Genomic DNA, 18,314 nt, shown 5'->3' on the forward strand with positions numbered 1-18,314 from the left:
TTGAAGATTTGTTTTCTTTTATTAACAAAACATAGGACGATATAAAAAAAAATCAAAAAACCAAGCAAACATAAAATAATTAAACTGCCATAGCAACAAAATAAAAACTTCACAAGTTTTTTTTTTAGCTTTCCAGCTGTTTTTCCAATACAATCTGCAATCTAATCGACAGAAAGAAGTAAAAGGCTTACAGCTACTGTAAATAGCAATATTTCACGCCTTAAGACAAACGAGACAAGACCTCTGGAGATTTCCTCTGAAAAGTTTGAAAGGATTTTAACTGCTATCGAGTTGGTCAGCTGCCATGTGTGATATCTGTTTTTTTACATTGTTTATATTTCGAAAATTAGCTATCAGCACTTCATTCACCTTCACCGGGGGACGCATGAAAAGAACCACTTGTTTCGATATCCACACCAGGACAAACACATGAAGTTATTACAAGTAGGAAGAGTAATCCCATGCTTTTGTTCTTAAAGACTGAGAAACCACACACCTATCAAGATGGATTACTACAATACTTTGTAATAAGTCTGATGGTGGCCCGGCCTTCGTAGTAAGTTCCGTCCCTTTCTGAAAGCACACAGAGAACACCGACATCCCGAACTAAGTCCAAACAACTAAAAATGCTCCAGTGAAACAACCTCAATTCCACGTCACATATACAGCTGCAAGTTCAGTCCGAAGGCAAAAAGTTAAAAGTCGTTCCTGGGACTCTCGAGATTTTCACCAGTTTCTCTTTTCCTCATAATCCGCTGTGGTTGGTCAGCCGGTCCTGACCTAGCTCAGACGCTGGCGGCGGGCTGAGCCTGCTGAGGGTTGGTGGTGGCCGTGGGCTGTGGGCGTGGCAGCGTGTACATGGCGCCCAGGAACTGATCTGCGATGCGTCCGGCCTCGCGGAGGCCGCTGAGCAGCGCGCCGTGGACAGTGGCAGGGTAATTTCTGATGGTGTGTTCGCCAGCGAAGAAAAGACGCGGTACGGGCTGGGGCAGGAACAAATAAAGAAAAGCCGAGAGGTGTAGTGGTTAGTGTTATTGTTGAGGCTACAATAACGTGAATAATTCAACTAGATCCACACATTTCTTTTAACTCAACATCAAAAAGTATACAAGCATGAAAATAGCCTAAATACACCTGATGCTTTGAATGTTGTGGGCTGAGACGTCTTTCTACCTTTCTTGCATGCTCACCTGAGAGGCTCCCGGTATTGCCGGGCCGGGCGTTATAGGCTGTGCCATGAGGTCGTAGTCGTTCCCAGAGGAACCTGCAGCAACGTACGAGTACGAGCCCCTCGCCCACGGGTCGGCGCGCCAGCGAGTGACCACAGTTTCCTTCGGCTGCCATGACAACAAACAACACCACATAGTTTTTAGGAGTTTCCATGATGATATTAGAGGGACCTGTAAACAGCTGTATGGGGAAAAGCTCCAACGCTGGCCTGCACGCCTATGATTTTATCCCATTTGAAACCATAAGCAAATGATTTATAATGACGGGTGGTTTGGATGGGAGTCGTCTCGCGAGTGCTTTCACATGCGCTCGATTTGTGTAAAGCTGGTTATGGGGTCAATTCAGGAATGAATTTAGACATTCCGTTTAAAGTTTTGGAAAGAACCAGAGACAACTGTAATAGCAGAGCTTAAAAGATACAATCTACCTCTGCATTTTTGGAAATCACAAACCTCTTTAAGGAGTAATCGAACAAAGGTTGCGTGTCATGGCGGATTATGTGAAAATCATATGTTATTATACCATATTTTCATATGGAGATATGTGCAACGTGGTTACAGTAATAAAAATATGTTAAAAAAAAGTTCAGGATGAAGAGAAAAATGTTTCAAACAAAAACAAAACGAGTTGGATCGAAAGCAATCAGTCCACTTTTTTCAGATCCTTTGCCTTCGTTACTGATCTTTCCAGTTTGAACAAGACGGTTGCCTTTTTTTTTTTTGTGCACTGGCTCGTCATCCCTACTTAGCACAGTGTGCTAGCTTAGCATGACAAATTAAAATACAGGGGAAACAATAGGTTCTGTTGGACAAAGAGCAATAAACAATCCTTTTTAGGATTTCAAAGCAGAAAGAGAGACCAGCTCCTGAAAGGTTCAACACACTGTGTCCATGTTTTAAGGCAATCTTAAAATGCTACGATTTAATGCAATTACAGTCAATACAATATATCTTGACAGTTCAAACATGTACCTGTGGCACGGCACTACTCCCAAATATTCCTTTGAGAATGGCCAGGCAGCGGCCGACGATAACATCATCACTGATGTTCTCCATGATGCCAGCGGCTTCACCAGCCATCAGAGCGAGGAGGATTGGTGCTAAGACAGGAAAAACATGTCAATATGGATTTGTCTCTTTTTTTGCACTTCACTTGTGAACACAAACGTCCTGTTACATAAGGTTTTACTTCAGGTGACAAAGAAGCATCAGAAAACAGGTTTAAAAAGGTGAGGTGTCGGCGATCTTACCTTTGTAGAGGTTCCAGAAGAGGAAGAGTTCGCCCCTGCTTGCCGTGGTGGAGCCGACATGACCGAACAGGTTGACGCTGGGATCCCAGAACACACGGTCAAAACACAGCACCACCTGCAAACAGACACACAATGCAACGACAATCATACAACTACAAAAATAAAAAAAAATTGTGGGGGGGGGGGGGGCACATTCACTTTCAACAGTAGTTAAGGGGCCTATATATTGTAGCGCTCCCTCTGCTGGAGCTTGGGCCTCACTAGCAGCTCAGATTGCATAATAATGCAGTATCCTCTGCTGCAGCAGCATCAGGAGATGAACTGCTCCGCTGCAGAGGGTGCTCTGCACAGGCTGAAGCTGGTGGGTCACGAGTGACGCAGAATGAGTTCTCTGATCGGATTACTTACACACGGGAAAAAAGCATCTCTGGCTTGCACGTCAACAGGCTCCACCTCTGTAATAAACTGCCCCCAGCTAAACCCGATTGTCTTTTTACAGATTGTCTCTGCTTAGAAAGTGTAGTGAAATCCTTCATGCCTGAGCATCATATTAAGAAATAAGGTGAAGGAAGCACGAGCGCAGAGTTCAGAATTTGTTCAGGGAAAAGGGACAAACCTCAAACAATAGTTTCTTGTGTTTTGACTGAAGGTCAATCTGCCAGCTTAAATGCACTGCAGCAGTGTGAGACTTCCCTGGGGAAGTGGGTCCTTAACAATCCAGGAGTCACAATACATGCTTAAAAAGAACAACTTTTGTACCCTAATATTACCGTGATGATTCATTTCAAGAACAACAACAAGCATAATTACACCCACAGCTGGCGTAAATGGACCTGTCGGCGCTGGAGGCCAATACAAACCATTTACCTCAACATGAGATTATTCAAACATGTTTGGGTTTTAGATGTCAAATCTAGAAGAATCTAAATGTCAGCAATCAGACATGTGTAGAATAGGACAAACACATGCTAATGATCTGTGTGTATTCAGAAATCTCACCTTGTTGAGGTTCCCAAAGCCCATCCTCTGTATCGCCGACGTCTTCCACTCTGGCAGCGGTGGAACGAACTGGACCGCAGGGGGCTGCTGCTTCAATACACCGAGGGGCAGCGTGCACAGTACGGCATCACACTTGTATATGAACGTCTGCGTTGTGGAGCGAGTGTTCACAGCTATCACCTCACAGCCTGGAGAGCAAAAAAAAAAGAGATTGAACAGACATTCATATGAACAACGGTTGTCAGCTTAAGTCCATTGCTGGATTTGTGCACTTACCGGACGCAGTGTATCGGACCTGCCGCACCGCTGTATTCAGTTTGATGTCCAACCCTTCAGCCAGTGCCACAGGAACGCACGAATAACCATTTCTTACAGTGAGGTGGCTGCCGGTGAACTCAAAGTCATCATCCTGTGGAGAAATTAATAACTTGTCACCACATCAAATCTTTTCCAAGTAAAACACATTTACATATGAATGTCTGGGCCTGGTATTATAAAAGCCTGGAGGGTCTGAAGGCCTGGCAATAGTTGAGCATTTGTGTCCTTTTCAAGATCTATTCATGTGTATACCTGATCCCAGTGCTTTAGAGAGAGGGTGGAGAGGGGTGTAGCATTGGCAAACTCCAAGTTGGCGAAGTGCCAGTCCAGGATCTGCCGATCCCTGGATGACAGGTAAACATCACTGTGGGAAACGAGCAGGAAAGAGACGTGAGATCCCCTGACGCCTGTTTCGTACTTCACAGAGACAGATTCACACATGCACAAGCTAGTTTACCTGAAACTGCTCCTCATATTAGAATTCTTTTCTGAAAAATTACATCAACTGTAAACTATAGACTAGATATACTGCTGAAAGCCATAACACGACTAAACACGAGTTACCAAGGGCTCCAGGGCTCCAACAAGCAGGTAATTTCTATAATCATTATGAACAGTAATTTTACTCCAGCCTCATTATAATGCTTTCACACGCCAGTCTCGCAACTTTGCTTGGGTAGACTGATTAAAATAATCAACTGAAAAAAAACAAAAAACAATAATGTACATAAAGATTAATGAAAGTTGACCTTTACATTTTTATTGATATTATGCTATGCTTTTGTGTAATTTTGTTTGTGAGAGACCCAACTACAGCTGTGCAAGTATGCTGTCAATTCAGACAACACATCATTTCCAAAGAACTACACTGCAAGTTGAGAAAATATGAGGACAGGTTCACTTCCTTCTGGCTTTTACTCCCACACACCAAACAATAAACAGAGGGAGCAGCAGGTTCTGATGAAACTTCGCAGGAACTCGTTACCTGGGTGGGTTGGCCTCCAGCTCCTGGAGCTTTTCCTCCAGCTTGACCTGCAGCTCCACCAACTCATCATACTCCTACACATGAGCAAAGAAAAGATGTTTTGTTCAGTTAAAAACATCAGAATGAACTGACTGCTAGGAGGTACAGTTACAGACGTTAAGAAACATCTTTTCTGTTACCTCAGGATCTCATTATGACTAATGCACCCTTATTTATTCACACAACACTATGACAGTTCACATTTAACTGGCAGCAGATTATCAGGCGATAATGTCTTGCACTGGGTGAAAGTGTGTGGCATGCATGTGTGTACGTGTGTTCAAAGTACACACCCAGAAGGTTTCAGGTCAAGTAGGAAACGCAAGCAGCTTGAACAGAAAGGGCTGACTCAACCTGTTCATCAGTTCTCCTCAACAACGGGCTCAGTTTGGTAACGCCACCTACTGCGAAGACGCAGTCACCGACAATGAGTCAGTGCCAAAACATCCCGCCGAGCTAACCTGAGCAAAATTAAGATTGTATGGTGTTCTAGCCACGTTTCAAAGAAGAAACAAACTGACATAGTCAGCCCCCGTCACTGGCTTTACAATCTTGTTGCAGTCATAAAAACATCCCATATGGACACACGCACATAAACATCACTTAAATGCTTGTTCCGTCTAGCTTCAAGTGTGTACATACATCTGCAGACATAAAGACAGTCGGAGCGTGATACAAAGCCTTGAAGTGGTTTGTCAGGCGGCGGATGAGTTGCAGACAAATCCAGTTCAGATACCAGCTGTGTTTAAACCAACTCAAACCTCCTTCTAAAATACACACAGAGCAACGGTGGAGGTGATTTATTTGCACCAAAAATAAAACAGCAGCTTCTGCTCTAATAATACAGCCTACCGAGGCATTAAACCACTTAAACACAGGCTGTCTGGTTTACTTAGACGGCACGCTACTAAAACTCTGTGAGGCATACATGCTGACCCAGTAGTCCATAAAATATCCCCACTACATGCTAGTCCTTTTTTAGATCTATAATAGCACAAATGACTCGTTTGATCCACGATGCACAAACACAAAGTTTCCTTTCTGCGGAATGTGGTGGTCAACCTCCCGACCTTTTGATGTACTGAATATCAACTGAGGAAATCTGATACTGTGAGCTTTTGAACTCGGCAGCTTGGGTTATAAGTTTTAATCTCCTGCAGCTTGAAATCAGAAAGTGCAGGAAACTTTGTCATGTGGCACTGATCTGTCACAGATCATATTTTTCAGAGCTTGTGTGGCGGCGCGGTGCTTACTTTGCAGAGAGCCGTGAGGTCACGGTGCTTGCTCTTCACCAGGAACTCAGCTGTGATGTCTCTGGGAGGCTTCACTTCACTCGCTTCTTTGTACTGCTGATGGAGCTCCTTAACGCGCTCCTTTGTAGACACCATCTGAAAAGAGGGAGACGGGAATAAAACAAACTGAAATATGCCTACAACAATTTCAATGTTTTTCCCCACCACAGTATTTTCAGGTGCAAGCTTGTGTTTTAATTGATTCAGTGAGAGAGAAAGCGTTTAATGCGGTACTCGAAGGCAGTTTGTTGGCTTGTCATTGGTGGCATTTCCTATTAGGAATTAAGACTGTGGATCCATCAATCACTGACCAAAGCCCCTTGGGTCTGGATCCAATGCCACATGACGAGGCAGGATACAGACATCAGTCCATCACAGGGCAAACAGTCACACACACTGACACCTACGGGCAGTCACAAATTCTGCAAGTTTTTAGCTATTCAAAAGGACTATAAGCTCTCTGGAGTTTACCCTGCCTTTGCCCATATTCTGCTGAGTTTAACACCAGTCTCCACATAAGGGGAGAGGTAACTCAATGCTTATCTTTATTGATATTGACAACTTGACTTGCAAAGTGGATTCCAGCTGCTCATGCTCACCTTGTTGAGAAGATCCCTCAAGTCTTCCTGAGTCTTGACAATCTTTTTCCAGTGTTCTATCTGTTCATCTTTGACATGCTTCTCCTGCAGCCTGCACGCACAGACAATCAGTTAGAGGAGTGATAATTGCTCTAAATCTTCTCATCTCTACATGTTTATTCATTGAGTGTGCATTCGCAGGATACACCTGCCACCATGTCCTGTGTTTGTGTGAGCTCCCGTAGCCATTGAGAATACTCACTGTATAACCACCTCCAGGGCCTGTCCCAGAGACACAGGTTTATTATTAAGGAAGTTGAAGTCCAGTTGGTGGCTGAGATATGAAGTGGCTTCCAGCAGTCGGTTAAACTCCTGCTCCACCATCTCGTCCTTTTCTTTTGGCACCTGGAAACACATAGAAAGGGGCAACATGATGTTAGATATTCAGTGAAAACAGCCAAGAGGAGAAAAGGAAGGTACACAAGAAAGGAAAAAAAAACAAAAAAACCTTTCTCCTGGATTTTACATTAAAACATTAATAACACAAACATGCTGGAGGATAACAAATAAGAAATATAAGATGGATTCTTCACATTTCATGTGTCAGTCAGTGACTGGTGTGGAGCACCTGTTATCACTCTGTCATCAGTCCACCTGCAGCCAGGATCTGCAGGATGACTGATGATGAGGCAGAAAGTGAAGTACATATCTTAAAGACCGTGATTTATCAATTTGAACATCTTTTAGAGCATACCTTGCATTACATGCTCAGACTAGATACATTTGGGGCATCTACTTTGTTCCCCCTGAAATTACTTTTTTTTTTTTTAAACAAATCTAAACCAAACAAATGCCAGATGCGGAATGAACACTAATTGTGGTGTTGTTGTCCCACGTTTTAAGTCATTCTGTGCTGTGAGAGATGATAGTTTAATTCTGAAAGTCAAACTAAAACGAAAGGAAGGGAAATGTGCATTGCTTAAAAGTGGCTTGAAATGAAGTAATACCAGAAATATGACATAAATAAACATATACATACACTTGTGCACCGTTCACCCTGTAGCAGTTCACCACAATGTGAGCATGGGAGGGGTTGAAAAGAGAAGGAAGGAGGGGGGGAGGGAGAGAGAGAGAGAGAGAGAGAGAGAGAGAGAGAGAGAGAGAACATATTAAGTAAACATTACTTTAACCTCAAACTAGTTTGCACAAAAGTCAAACATGTATATCTAATTAACATTTTCCTGCAGAGGAGGAAACTAGTTACACATGATGTGGATGCTTCAAGAACCCTGCTGGCTTTAGTCAAGTGGAAGTGCCCTCAAATGGAATCTAAACATCCTGCTGAAGCTGCTATAACTTAATAGAGAAAGAAAAAAACAAAAAATAAAACTGTTGGTTCCCAAATTGAATGACATTAAGGTAAATCCATTTTTCCCCACTCTGCTTCAAGGGGAACTCAAATTGTTGGCACGCAAAGGTAAGGAGTTAAAAAAAAAAAAAAAAAAAAACACCACCACCATTTACTGTGTTTTTGTGGCTCGTGGAAATCAGATCCCTGCCTGAGGACAACAACAGACCTGGAAAACAGTTACAAATTCAGATACAGAGCAGATCTAAGAGGGGAACTCTCATACATAAGTAAACCTCTTCTGCTGAAGGAGGTAAACAACACGAGGTTCTAGTTTCAGAATGCAGATAAGCATCTGGCTCCCTTGGAATAACTTGAATTTATGCATCAGTGTGTCTTAAAATATGGTCAGAAAGTTATCACAGCAAACAATTTAACTCGCATTCAAAGCGTAGCATTGTTCTAGTCAATGATCACACATCCAAAGTAAAGGAGAAAAAAGAAGTAAGTGAACCCTGCTAAAATCGAAAAAGCTAAATGAGTCAGGAGAAAGCAAATCTGGACTATAATCAATGAAACCAGCTCAAGGCATCATCTGCAGAGAGCGGAAGTTTGATGAGTAAATAAATCAGTCATTTCACATACTTTTCTTACCAGCACTGGGGATGTTTAATGGGTGTGTCGCTATGACTTAATCACACATATCAGCTGACCAATAAATAACATGCATGCCTCCACTGACATAAGTGTTTCTCATCTATCAGACAGTGAAGCAACATCAAAGTTCCTCAAGATTATCTGGATTTGTGTAAATAAATACTGAATATTATGTTGAACATTATTAATTATGAGGAGGCTTTCTATGACTGAGTTTGATTGTGGCAGGTTAATAGACAAGAGCCATCCAAGTTTTATAGATAAGTGAAATTCATTACACTCACAGCCTGGCCATTGGCTTCATAGAGGGGACATTTCTGCTTGATCTTCGCCAGCTCCATGTTCACCTGCTTGCTGACCACCGCCATAGGATTCCCTCCTAATCAAACACACAGACACACAAAGCTGTGACCGCAGCACAACATACACAGACAACTATTGCCCTCTACAGGTCGATAGAGGGAAATGTAGGCCAAGTGAGAAGAAATAAAGAGTGCAGAGTGAGAAAAAAGTGCATGTTGAAATGTAATACTTAATAACTGACATAACATCTTGCAATCTGCTTTAAAATACTCTGGAGCGTTAAAATGCATAAATAAAAGCCTAATGTAAAAAAAAAAAAAAAAACAGCAAGGTCAGATGTGAGCACTCCTTGTTCTCCCTACTTCAAAACATTGATTGTTACAAATGGCTTCCTGTAGCACTTCCTGCATTAAACAAATTAAAATACATAGGACTGTCTGTGGCCCTCTATAACCTGGAGTGCTCACCTCTGTTCTCAGTGTTGTACAAAGATGTCCAAATCGAATCAGAAATGAGTTGTATTTAAAAAAAAAAAAGCCAGATGTTTTCACAGTATTCATGCCAGTGTGCCTACCAGTTTTGCTCACATTAAAAGTCTATGCTAAAGATGTGCAGTAAGTATGTGACTGGCTTCAATATTTCTCTAAAAAGACACATCATTCTTACCCAGTCCTGTTACGACCATGGCTCCCAGATCAGCAACATAGTTTCCCTTCCTGAAAGTGGCCACTCTGCCTCCAACGCGATCCTGCAGGAAAAAACGAAGGGATACTGAATCCTAAAGTCACACCCTCAACCAATTGCACTGGATGCTAGGGAAGGTAAGATGGCGCCACCAAAAAGTATGAAGAGGCACTAATCTCACAATGCGATTGAAGAGCTATAAGCCCAATGAAATCACAGAAACTTACCCTGGCTTCCAGTACTGTGACGTCCATCCCAAAGCTCTGGAGCTGCCTGGCTGCAGCAAGGCCCGACACACCTCCGCCGATCACAATTACTTTGCCAGTTTTCTTTGCTGCAACAACATGCAGAAATAGAATTTGACAAGTGTCATATCTGACATCTTCAAGATCAATCTATTCAAGCATTTTATAAGATTTAAACTGTTGGAACCTACCCATCATAGTTTAAGTTACCATTCGATTTAGTCGCTGCTACTGATGTTTCAGGAGACTGTATATTCCCTACCCTTCTTGGACTGTTAAATGTTGCGTGCCTTGATTGTATGCATGTTCTTTATGTTTTATATTTTTCTGCAACACTAACTGCCCTACGGGGAGACAAATACAAATTTTAGGATTAAGGATTGGCGGTGCTGTGATTAACTATGGATGAAGGCAGGGTGCACTCTGGACAGGTCACCACTCCCTCACAGAGCAAACACAGAGGGACAAACAACCAGACACTCTCACTGCCACCTATGGGCCTTTTGATTTCATTAACCTTTTAAATTCATTACCATGAGATAACTTTACCAACATAAATTGATTCTCTGTAGCAAATAAAAGGCTTTTTTTATCCTGTTAAAACTCTAAATTTGACTATCAGTTGGCATCGTTTCACTTCTGTAATGAACTCACTGGGTAAAGGCTTGACCCTCTTGTAGATGCCAAAGTTAATGAGACCATGTCTCTCCAAGTAGCTGTGTATCCTGTGAACCAACACGGCATCACCTGAGAAGAGGAAATAAAAGACATCAAGTTCTGCATCACTAAGAGACAAAATTGATGGAAGAAACAATTTACAAAAATTCAATGTCTCACTGTTGTATGGCGCTTCAAGCTGCTGTGCTGCGGCCTCGAAGGTGAGCTGGATTTTCGGGTTGTCCAACCACAGCTGGAGCTGGAGGAAAATGAATAGTACACACAGTTAAACACAACCATTGTGCAATCAAATGTCTCAAAAAAAAAAAAAAAAAAAAAAAAAAAAAAAAAAGCTATCTGGCGAGGTTGATACATACAGTGCGGTTGCGGATGTACAGGAAAACCTTCTGAGTCTGCTGGGGTCCACTGATGATGTCAGGGAAGCAGGCAGCCTCCTGGGATGTCATGCGGTCGTGAGGAAGTCGGCTCTGAAAAGCAGCTCCTTCCACACCTACAATTAATATGCATTTCTATTGTGTTACACAATATCATTGGGGATCAAATTAGTCTAAGAAGAAAAGGCCTTTGTTAGCATTGAAGTGAAACGGAACACAATGTTAATACTCGAACATGGACCTAATTTTTTGAAGATTTCTTCGTTTAAAAAAAAAAAGAAGAAGAAACTTTTCAAGTTTCTGTAATCAATGCTAGAGTGCTTTTGGGTTGTGTTCCTCAGATGCCACACCCACCAGATGGTTCTTCTGGTTCACTATCGTTCTCTTCTTCTACAGGTGGCGGGGGAGGAGGAATGACCTGCTTCCTTTCCTTTTCCGCCTTGGCGTTCCTCTCCTCCTCAGAGTAGTACTCGTCTTCCGATAGATTGGCGAGACTTTCGTCCATCTCGCGGTACTCCACCTGCAACGGTAGGCACAATAAAAGCATCATTAAAACCGGCGTTCCCGTACAGACATCGTTTATTTTCATTTCGCCTAAAGGAACGCTACAAAAAAACACCAAAAACATCCTTGATTTCAGACACTTTGTAAGGTACAAACAGAAAGAACCTTGAAGCTTACGATGTGACACAAATCCCCACCAAACAAACAAATATGTAGACGTTTTTATGCAGAGTGTCTGAATGTAATGGACTTGCCAACTCCTTGTGAGGCTCACTGCTTTCTAGCCAAATCATTGACGCCGAAGCGTGCAGACACCTAAAATGTTTACTTTTGCTCGCTTTCGCCGACTAGTTCTGCGAACTTCAGCCAAGTCCTGGTCCATCCCCCCAGGGCCTGACGGATGAGGCAGGGGGGCCCCGCCAGGCTCCCCACTGGGGGACGACCTCTCTTTCTTCTTTGACTCCAAGGCTCCTGCAGCAGATGCTGAGGTGCCGGTCTGAGCATCAGGACCAGGGGCTCTTTCCCCTCCTGCTGCTCCAATAGATGATGAAGAGGAGGAAGAGGAAGAGCCCGCATCGGACTTCTTGCTAGACAGCATTATGGAGGAAGTTGGAGGCCTCTCCTAAAAAAAAAAAAAAGTGAAAACAGACATGAGATGATATTTTGAATGATTTGACATGCTGCAAACACACAAACTTTATGTGAGAATGTATGAATTTTAAATGTTCAACACAGTACTGTATAAACTCTTTGAGGAAATTACAAATTAAGTGAAAATGATGATGTTGTGCATTAAAATGCTACATAAATAAATAAAGTGTTTGTCCTTGGCACAACACCTTGTACTAAAAAAAAAAAAGTGAAAAAATTACAACATAAAAACTACAGTAGCCAAACATAACATGCCCATTTTTAACCAAACTCGAATGAGGTACGTTACATTTAAAGTCTGGCTGAAATGTTGCTGTTTAAAACAAAGACTGCTCCTTTACAACAGGTTGAAATGTTGTCTGTCACAACTGGATGATTTATACAATGTTAACTGTGCATGAATGTTATGGTTTCATGAGATGAGGGCTTCAAGGTACAGTAACCTTGTCTTGTTTTACCCATTTCTCCGGGCACCTGGTAATATCCATTCAAACACTAAATAGAGACACAACCAGAAATATAGTTACGAACAGGACCGACGGAAGAAAAACGTCGACCTTTGACATAATATTTAAAGAAAATGATTCGTTGCTCAAGCGATCAGACAACCGGGGCAATCAACAAAACATTCAATGCATTTCTTTGACCTTTTTAATGAACCCGACAAAGGCTGAACAATTGGACATTGGTGCTAAGTTGAATCATCTCAAAATCGATCGTCACTCATTTCTAAATTTCACTTCTTGTGAAACTATAAGTCATTTAATTAAAAACCATTGTATCTCAATTAACTTATGTTAGCAGATGGAGCTAGCGGCATAATGATAGGCGCCTCGCCTGTGTGAACTATCACCATTAGCTACATACAAATATCACACATGATCTCACACAACTGCAACCATTGGATGTCAATGCAACGAACTATTCGTAGAAAGTATCGCATGTGGGGGAAATTATTTTATAATAAATATACGGAGCCATGCTACGTTAGCTCATGCTAACAATGAGATCTAGCTAGCCCCGCATTAGCAGATGCGCCGGCTTCACTCGTATAGAGGGTTTCTATCGATCAAGTGATAGCCAGAACATAGGCGGACTTTCCCGCATAGATGATGATTGTTTATTAAACAGAAGCAATTGATACGTTTTGAAAATATTGATGATACCTTTTAATGCCCCGGCGATGTCAACACAAAGACAGCAGAGCAGCAGGTCCTCGAGCACAGAGCTGCTCCGCAAACGTGACGCAACGCGTAATCACGCACGGCCGAGAAGAGAAACGATTGGTCAATAAACATGTCAATCTAAAAGAAGGCGGGCTTCATATATAACTTCTTTTTTTTTTATGTTTTCTATACACAGAATATTTAGTTTTTTGTTTTTTGTTTTTACAAAAAATACAATACGAGAAGATTTTTTTTAATATATATTGGCGTTTATAGTTACATCTGCTACTACAGTTTGTGGCGTCATCAGGACGGAGGTGGGCGGGGACAGCCAGGTAAAGGTGAGCTGCTTCGACGCGTCCGCCGCACTCAGGGAAACATGCCAAAGAAATCTTCACTTCTTTATCTACTCACTTTTTAGGCCGACTGTGCGTAAGTAACTCAGAAAAAAAATGCATATGTGAATCATGTATTTGTGTCTCAGTTGACCAATTTATGTTGGTAAGCTCGTGAGTAAGAAGTGCTTTCTGTATTCGCTGATTTGGGTGTCGTTGGCATCGTGTTTCCAGATTTGTGCACTGTGCTGTCAAAGAGTGATACTTTCAGCTTCATGTAATGAATCGGAGTGATACACTTAAAGCGATTTAAAATGTATTCGCAACTGTGGCTACATCAGATCACGAATTTAAAGTGATTTGTGGTTTATGCTGAGGAGAAACTAGTGAGATCATGTTGACATCTGCCTCCCTAGGTCAGAGAAAATGGTGAAGGAAGTGAAGGAGACGGAAAACCGGCCCGACAACACCGCCTTCACTCAGCAGAGACTTCCTGCATGGCAGCCCATGCTCTCTGCAGGCATTGTTATCCCAATGTTTGTCCTCATTGGCCTGGCATTCATCGGCATTGGCGTCGCCCTCTTTGTCACTTCACAGAGCATTCAGGTGTTGGAGGTATGCCTGTGTGGGTGGAACCATCCATCCATCTTGTTTCATATTGAACAGTTAATCATCATTATTGTTATTTTTTATTTGTTTATTTTATAAGCTTGAAGTCCAGGATATCTGGTTGCAGTTTAAGAGTCAAGATAATAGAAAAAGGTGTTGTAACCATTAATAATTCATAACATTTTCTGTTTCCAACACAGATCGACTACACTGGGGTTGAGCAAACCTCCCCTTGCTTCAGGTGCTCTGACCCCGATGTCAGGAATTGTAACTGTAATCTTGAGTTCTCCATTGACAAGCTGTTTGAGGTACACACACACACACACCCACACACACAAACACAGTGATCTGTAACATGTCAGCATGACTGATACTCTTGCCCCTGACCCCTGATTGTTTTTCGTCCATTACAGGGGCCTGTGTTTTTCTATTATGGCTTGTCAAACTATTATCAGAACTACAGAACCTATGGGGCATCCAAAGATGCCAAGCAGCTCAATGGAGACGTGGATCAATTTACAGTGAGTTTACAACATTTCAATCTTCGGGAGAACAACAAAAATGAATTGTAACAATGAATATACTTTCACACACTGAGTTGAGCACCTATATGTGCTAATGTTTTGAGCATGTGACCGCAAGTCATAGATTCGCGTTCACTTGTTTGCAGTTTTGTAAACATGCTGTCGGTGTTGGTGATATCAAGGCAGATCTGTTGCCCAAACAAATTTTTACATGATTTGCTCAAGCAGACTTTTTTTTTTTTTTTTGAATCTCTTAAAGGATCCTACAGACGAATGTACTCCCTATCAGCGTGATAATGCTAACACACCAATTGTGCCATGTGGATCACTGCCAAACAGCTTGTTCAATGGTATGTATTGACTTTATAGTCACTTTCCATTAGCTTAGATATAATTTATTAGCATTAAAAAAAATAACTTCTTTTTTTTTTTTTGTACTTTTTAATTTTAAAGACACCTTCGTGCTGTATCAGACTGTCAATGGTGTAAGGAAACAGGTGCCATTGGATGGGAAAGGGATTGCTTGGTGGACAGACTACAATGTGAAATACAGGAACCCCTCTGTCACACCTCTGAGGAATGCCTTCAATGGTACGTCTCACACAATGTTGTACTTTTTTCCAATGGACTGGTTTGAAGAAAGTAATTTGCTATTTAAGAGGAGGTTTGTTCTCATTGCCAAAGCTCTCCAAAAAAAGTTTAATGGAAGTAACTTGTCTGAAAATGGGCTGTCATGACTTGCAGGTACTGTGAGACCTGTGAATTGGCCCAGACCGGCCTACGAGTTGGACACCAGTGACCCCACTAATAACGGCTTCATCAATCAGGACTTCCTGGTGTGGATGAGGAGGGCCGCCTTGCCAAATTTTAGGAAGCTTTATCGACGAATCACAGAGGGGGATTTTGCAGAGGGTCTCCCAGCTGGAAATTACACACTGGAGATTTCCTACAGTATCCTTATTCAATAATGCATCCGGCATTCATGCTGGAGCTTAAAGGTCTAGTTTGCTACGAGTCTTGAGTTAAAACTTCACGTCACAAGTAATAGTCAATATATAAACCTGTATCAAAACTAAAACTCTATAACATTGATTGAATACAAATGATATTAAATGTGGTACATTCAGATTAAAAAAAGCTACACGCAAGCATTTATTTAAACTTTATACAATGTACTCGCTTGTATAGTCTGTGTAAGAGTGCCTGCCTTTCTGATAAATAGTGACAAGCTTTCAAAAGCTCCCAATTCAACAAAGAAGGGTCGGGCGGAGGAACGTTTTCAAGTTCTGTATTGTGTTACAGCCACTCCACGGTGCAGCCCGAGCTTGTTTTACCGGTTGGGTGTGGTTCTGTTTTTAACCTGAGAGGACGAACGCAGTGACTCAGGAGTAACATGACATGAAAATGAAAACATTCAAATTTTCTCACATAGGTAAACAAGCTAGGGAAATCATTTTTTCAAGTGGCTGCACATGCAGCACAAATGTAAAGTGTTTTAAGAGAGTCCTTGCATTTTACGTGAAGGGCTTTTTCTTAACCTATTTATACAATGCAATACAGGTGCTATTCCTGCTTTATTAAAGCCTGTTGTGTTTACATATGTCCAGTGGATGCCTGTGCTTAGGTTATAAAGAAAAAAACTGACTGCAATGTCATCTGTCATCTGCTTCACTGAAGTATAACGTTGAAGTCCGTGTTGTTTTCCAACACTCTGTATGTGTTGTTTGCCTGTGTATCCTTAACGCCTGTGTCCCAGACTATCCTGTTCTGAGCTTTGATGGGAGAAAAACCGTGGTCTTCAGCAACGTGTCCTGGATGGGAGGAAAGAACGAGTTCCTGGGCATCGCTTACCTCGTGACTGGTTCATTGTGCGTGGTCATGTCCCTCGTCATGCTCATCGTCTACGCAAAATTCAAGTTCCCTGATGAGGACTGAAGAGCTGGTCACTGGTTGTGGATTACAGCAGTTTTATCGGAAAGATATTGCCGTTTTTGTTAGCTTGTTTGATGCACGATGTCCCGTTCATGCATTAGACTAGTGTTCACTTATAAAGTGAATCTTAGATTTTAATCTAACATTTAAGATGTCTTCTTTTAGAAGAGGAAGCTGCTTTGTCAACCCCTTGTTGTCCAAAGGCACATTTATGAAATGAGGCTAAACTCTCATATCTTTTATTTTTTTTAATATGTGCCTTCATTATTAAATGATAAGCTGCATTCTCAGGTTAGATCTTATTACTTATTAAAGCCATAGATGAAATGAAAGGCCATCTTACAAATTACAATCAATGTGTGGGGATGTAAGATAGATGTAAAAACATGTGAATAGCTCCTTTAACTCAGGAATATGGTGCATTGACTGTACATCTTTTTCTGTTACTTTTTTCTGTTTTCTAAATGCTTGTCATGGTTTTAACCAAATATTCTCTCTGAACCTGATATTTTACATTTTGCTAATATTTATTAAATTGAGAAAACATACACCACAATGTTTCATGTCTTGTCCAATATATTAATTGAGACTATCTAGTATGTTCCATCATTGACATTTGTTACATTCTGTGGAGTCTCTAGTCTTCTCACCAGCTGACCCCTGGTCAGCTGGGGTTGATGGGTTAAGTGATGGTTCCGATTTAGGAAGTGATTAAAACCTCAAATTTGAATTTATGATGTCCGGAATTGTAGTGCTTTCTATGACTTTTAATGCAAACTTCCCTATGAGGTCTGCTACTTTAACATGAACATTTTATAACTTTGTTAATGAGTTCAAATCTCATACATTTATCAGTTTAATTACAATGAAATGTGAATATTGTATATATTGACATACTTTTTGTTGTCTACAAGGGTGCACTTAATTTCAGCTTCTGTGACAATAACTCAATTGGACTCACAAGTAAAGGTGCAATGACTAAAAAAAAAAATTAAATAAAAAAGGCACTACTCAAAATATATTTGTTTTAATCACACTTAGTTTCATTGTGGATTGTATGGATTCAATTGAATATACCTGAATTTAAAAAAAAAAAAATCTAAATTCAAAGCAGATGACTCATAAAAAATAAATGTACATTAAGAATGCTGCAAAAATGCAAATCAAAAAGTGATATTAGGATTGTTGCTTCTTATGACTTTTAAAGTACAAAAGTTGATGACATGGTGTAAATTGTATTCAAGTATGACGACAATATAATTACATCCTCAAAGTACTAGTACCCAAGTATACAACTTGTTGATGGATTTGGGAATACATGGAACAAGCACTTTCTTAGATATGTGATTCCTTGTAAGATCAATATGTTGTGTTATATTTAATATATATTTCTGCTGTCAACCATGAGCTGCCCTTGCACTGTGAAGGTGCATCTCAATGAATTGGAATATCTTTAGAAAGTTGATATACTACAGTGATTCAATTAAAAAAAGGAAACTTTATACGTCATATAGATTCATTCCACACAGGGTGATTATTATTATTAGGTATTTTGGGCAATTTATTATTTGAAATCTTGATGATTAGGAATTACAGCTCATTAAAACCCCAAAT

At 41.1% G+C, this 18,314-nt stretch overlaps 2 protein-coding genes across 12 annotated transcripts; one reads left to right on the top strand and one right to left on the bottom strand.

The window, feature by feature from the left end:
• On the bottom strand, positions 1 to 13,382 carry kdm1a (lysine (K)-specific demethylase 1a). 10 transcript variants are annotated; one of them, XM_080480963.1, is made up of 22 exons: positions 13,301 to 13,377; positions 12,578 to 12,629; positions 11,812 to 12,105; positions 11,334 to 11,499; positions 10,962 to 11,095; positions 10,765 to 10,843; positions 10,582 to 10,674; positions 9,910 to 10,016; positions 9,665 to 9,746; positions 8,980 to 9,074; positions 7,730 to 7,747; positions 6,953 to 7,095; positions 6,712 to 6,802; positions 6,074 to 6,208; positions 4,782 to 4,855; positions 4,049 to 4,160; positions 3,755 to 3,887; positions 3,479 to 3,666; positions 2,480 to 2,594; positions 2,202 to 2,329; positions 1,191 to 1,337; positions 1 to 983 (listed from the first exon to the last, which is right to left on the bottom strand). In XM_080480963.1, the coding sequence occupies exons 2-22, from the start codon at positions 12,620 to 12,622 to the stop codon at positions 786 to 788; spliced, it is 2,577 nt and encodes an 858-aa protein (XP_080337089.1). In that variant the 5' UTR covers positions 12,623 to 12,629; positions 13,301 to 13,377; the 3' UTR covers positions 1 to 785. The 10 variants fall into 10 exon arrangements, with proteins under 10 accessions (XP_080337089.1, XP_080337093.1, XP_080337094.1 ...); XM_080480967.1 differs by having other exon boundaries at positions 12,593 to 12,629; positions 13,301 to 13,375; XM_080480968.1 differs by having other exon boundaries at positions 10,962 to 11,086; positions 12,593 to 12,629; positions 13,301 to 13,366.
• A 235-nt stretch (positions 13,383 to 13,617) lies between these two features.
• Positions 13,618 to 17,250, top strand: tmem30b (transmembrane protein 30B). 2 transcript variants are annotated; one of them, XM_080480971.1, is made up of 8 exons: positions 13,618 to 13,732; positions 14,052 to 14,250; positions 14,445 to 14,552; positions 14,658 to 14,765; positions 15,028 to 15,118; positions 15,222 to 15,359; positions 15,513 to 15,719; positions 16,525 to 17,250. In XM_080480971.1, exons 2-8 carry the CDS (start codon positions 14,062 to 14,064, stop codon positions 16,701 to 16,703), a joined length of 1,020 nt encoding a protein of 339 aa, XP_080337097.1. In that variant the 5' UTR covers positions 13,618 to 13,732; positions 14,052 to 14,061; the 3' UTR covers positions 16,704 to 17,250. The 2 variants fall into 2 exon arrangements, with proteins under 2 accessions (XP_080337097.1, XP_080337098.1); XM_080480972.1 differs by having other exon boundaries at positions 13,630 to 13,728.
• Positions 17,251 to 18,314: the final 1,064 nt, after the last annotated feature.

This window comes from Lipophrys pholis (assembly GCF_963383615.2).
Source record: "Lipophrys pholis genome assembly, chromosome: 14".
Taxonomy (NCBI): domain Eukaryota; kingdom Metazoa; phylum Chordata; class Actinopteri; order Blenniiformes; family Blenniidae; genus Lipophrys; species Lipophrys pholis.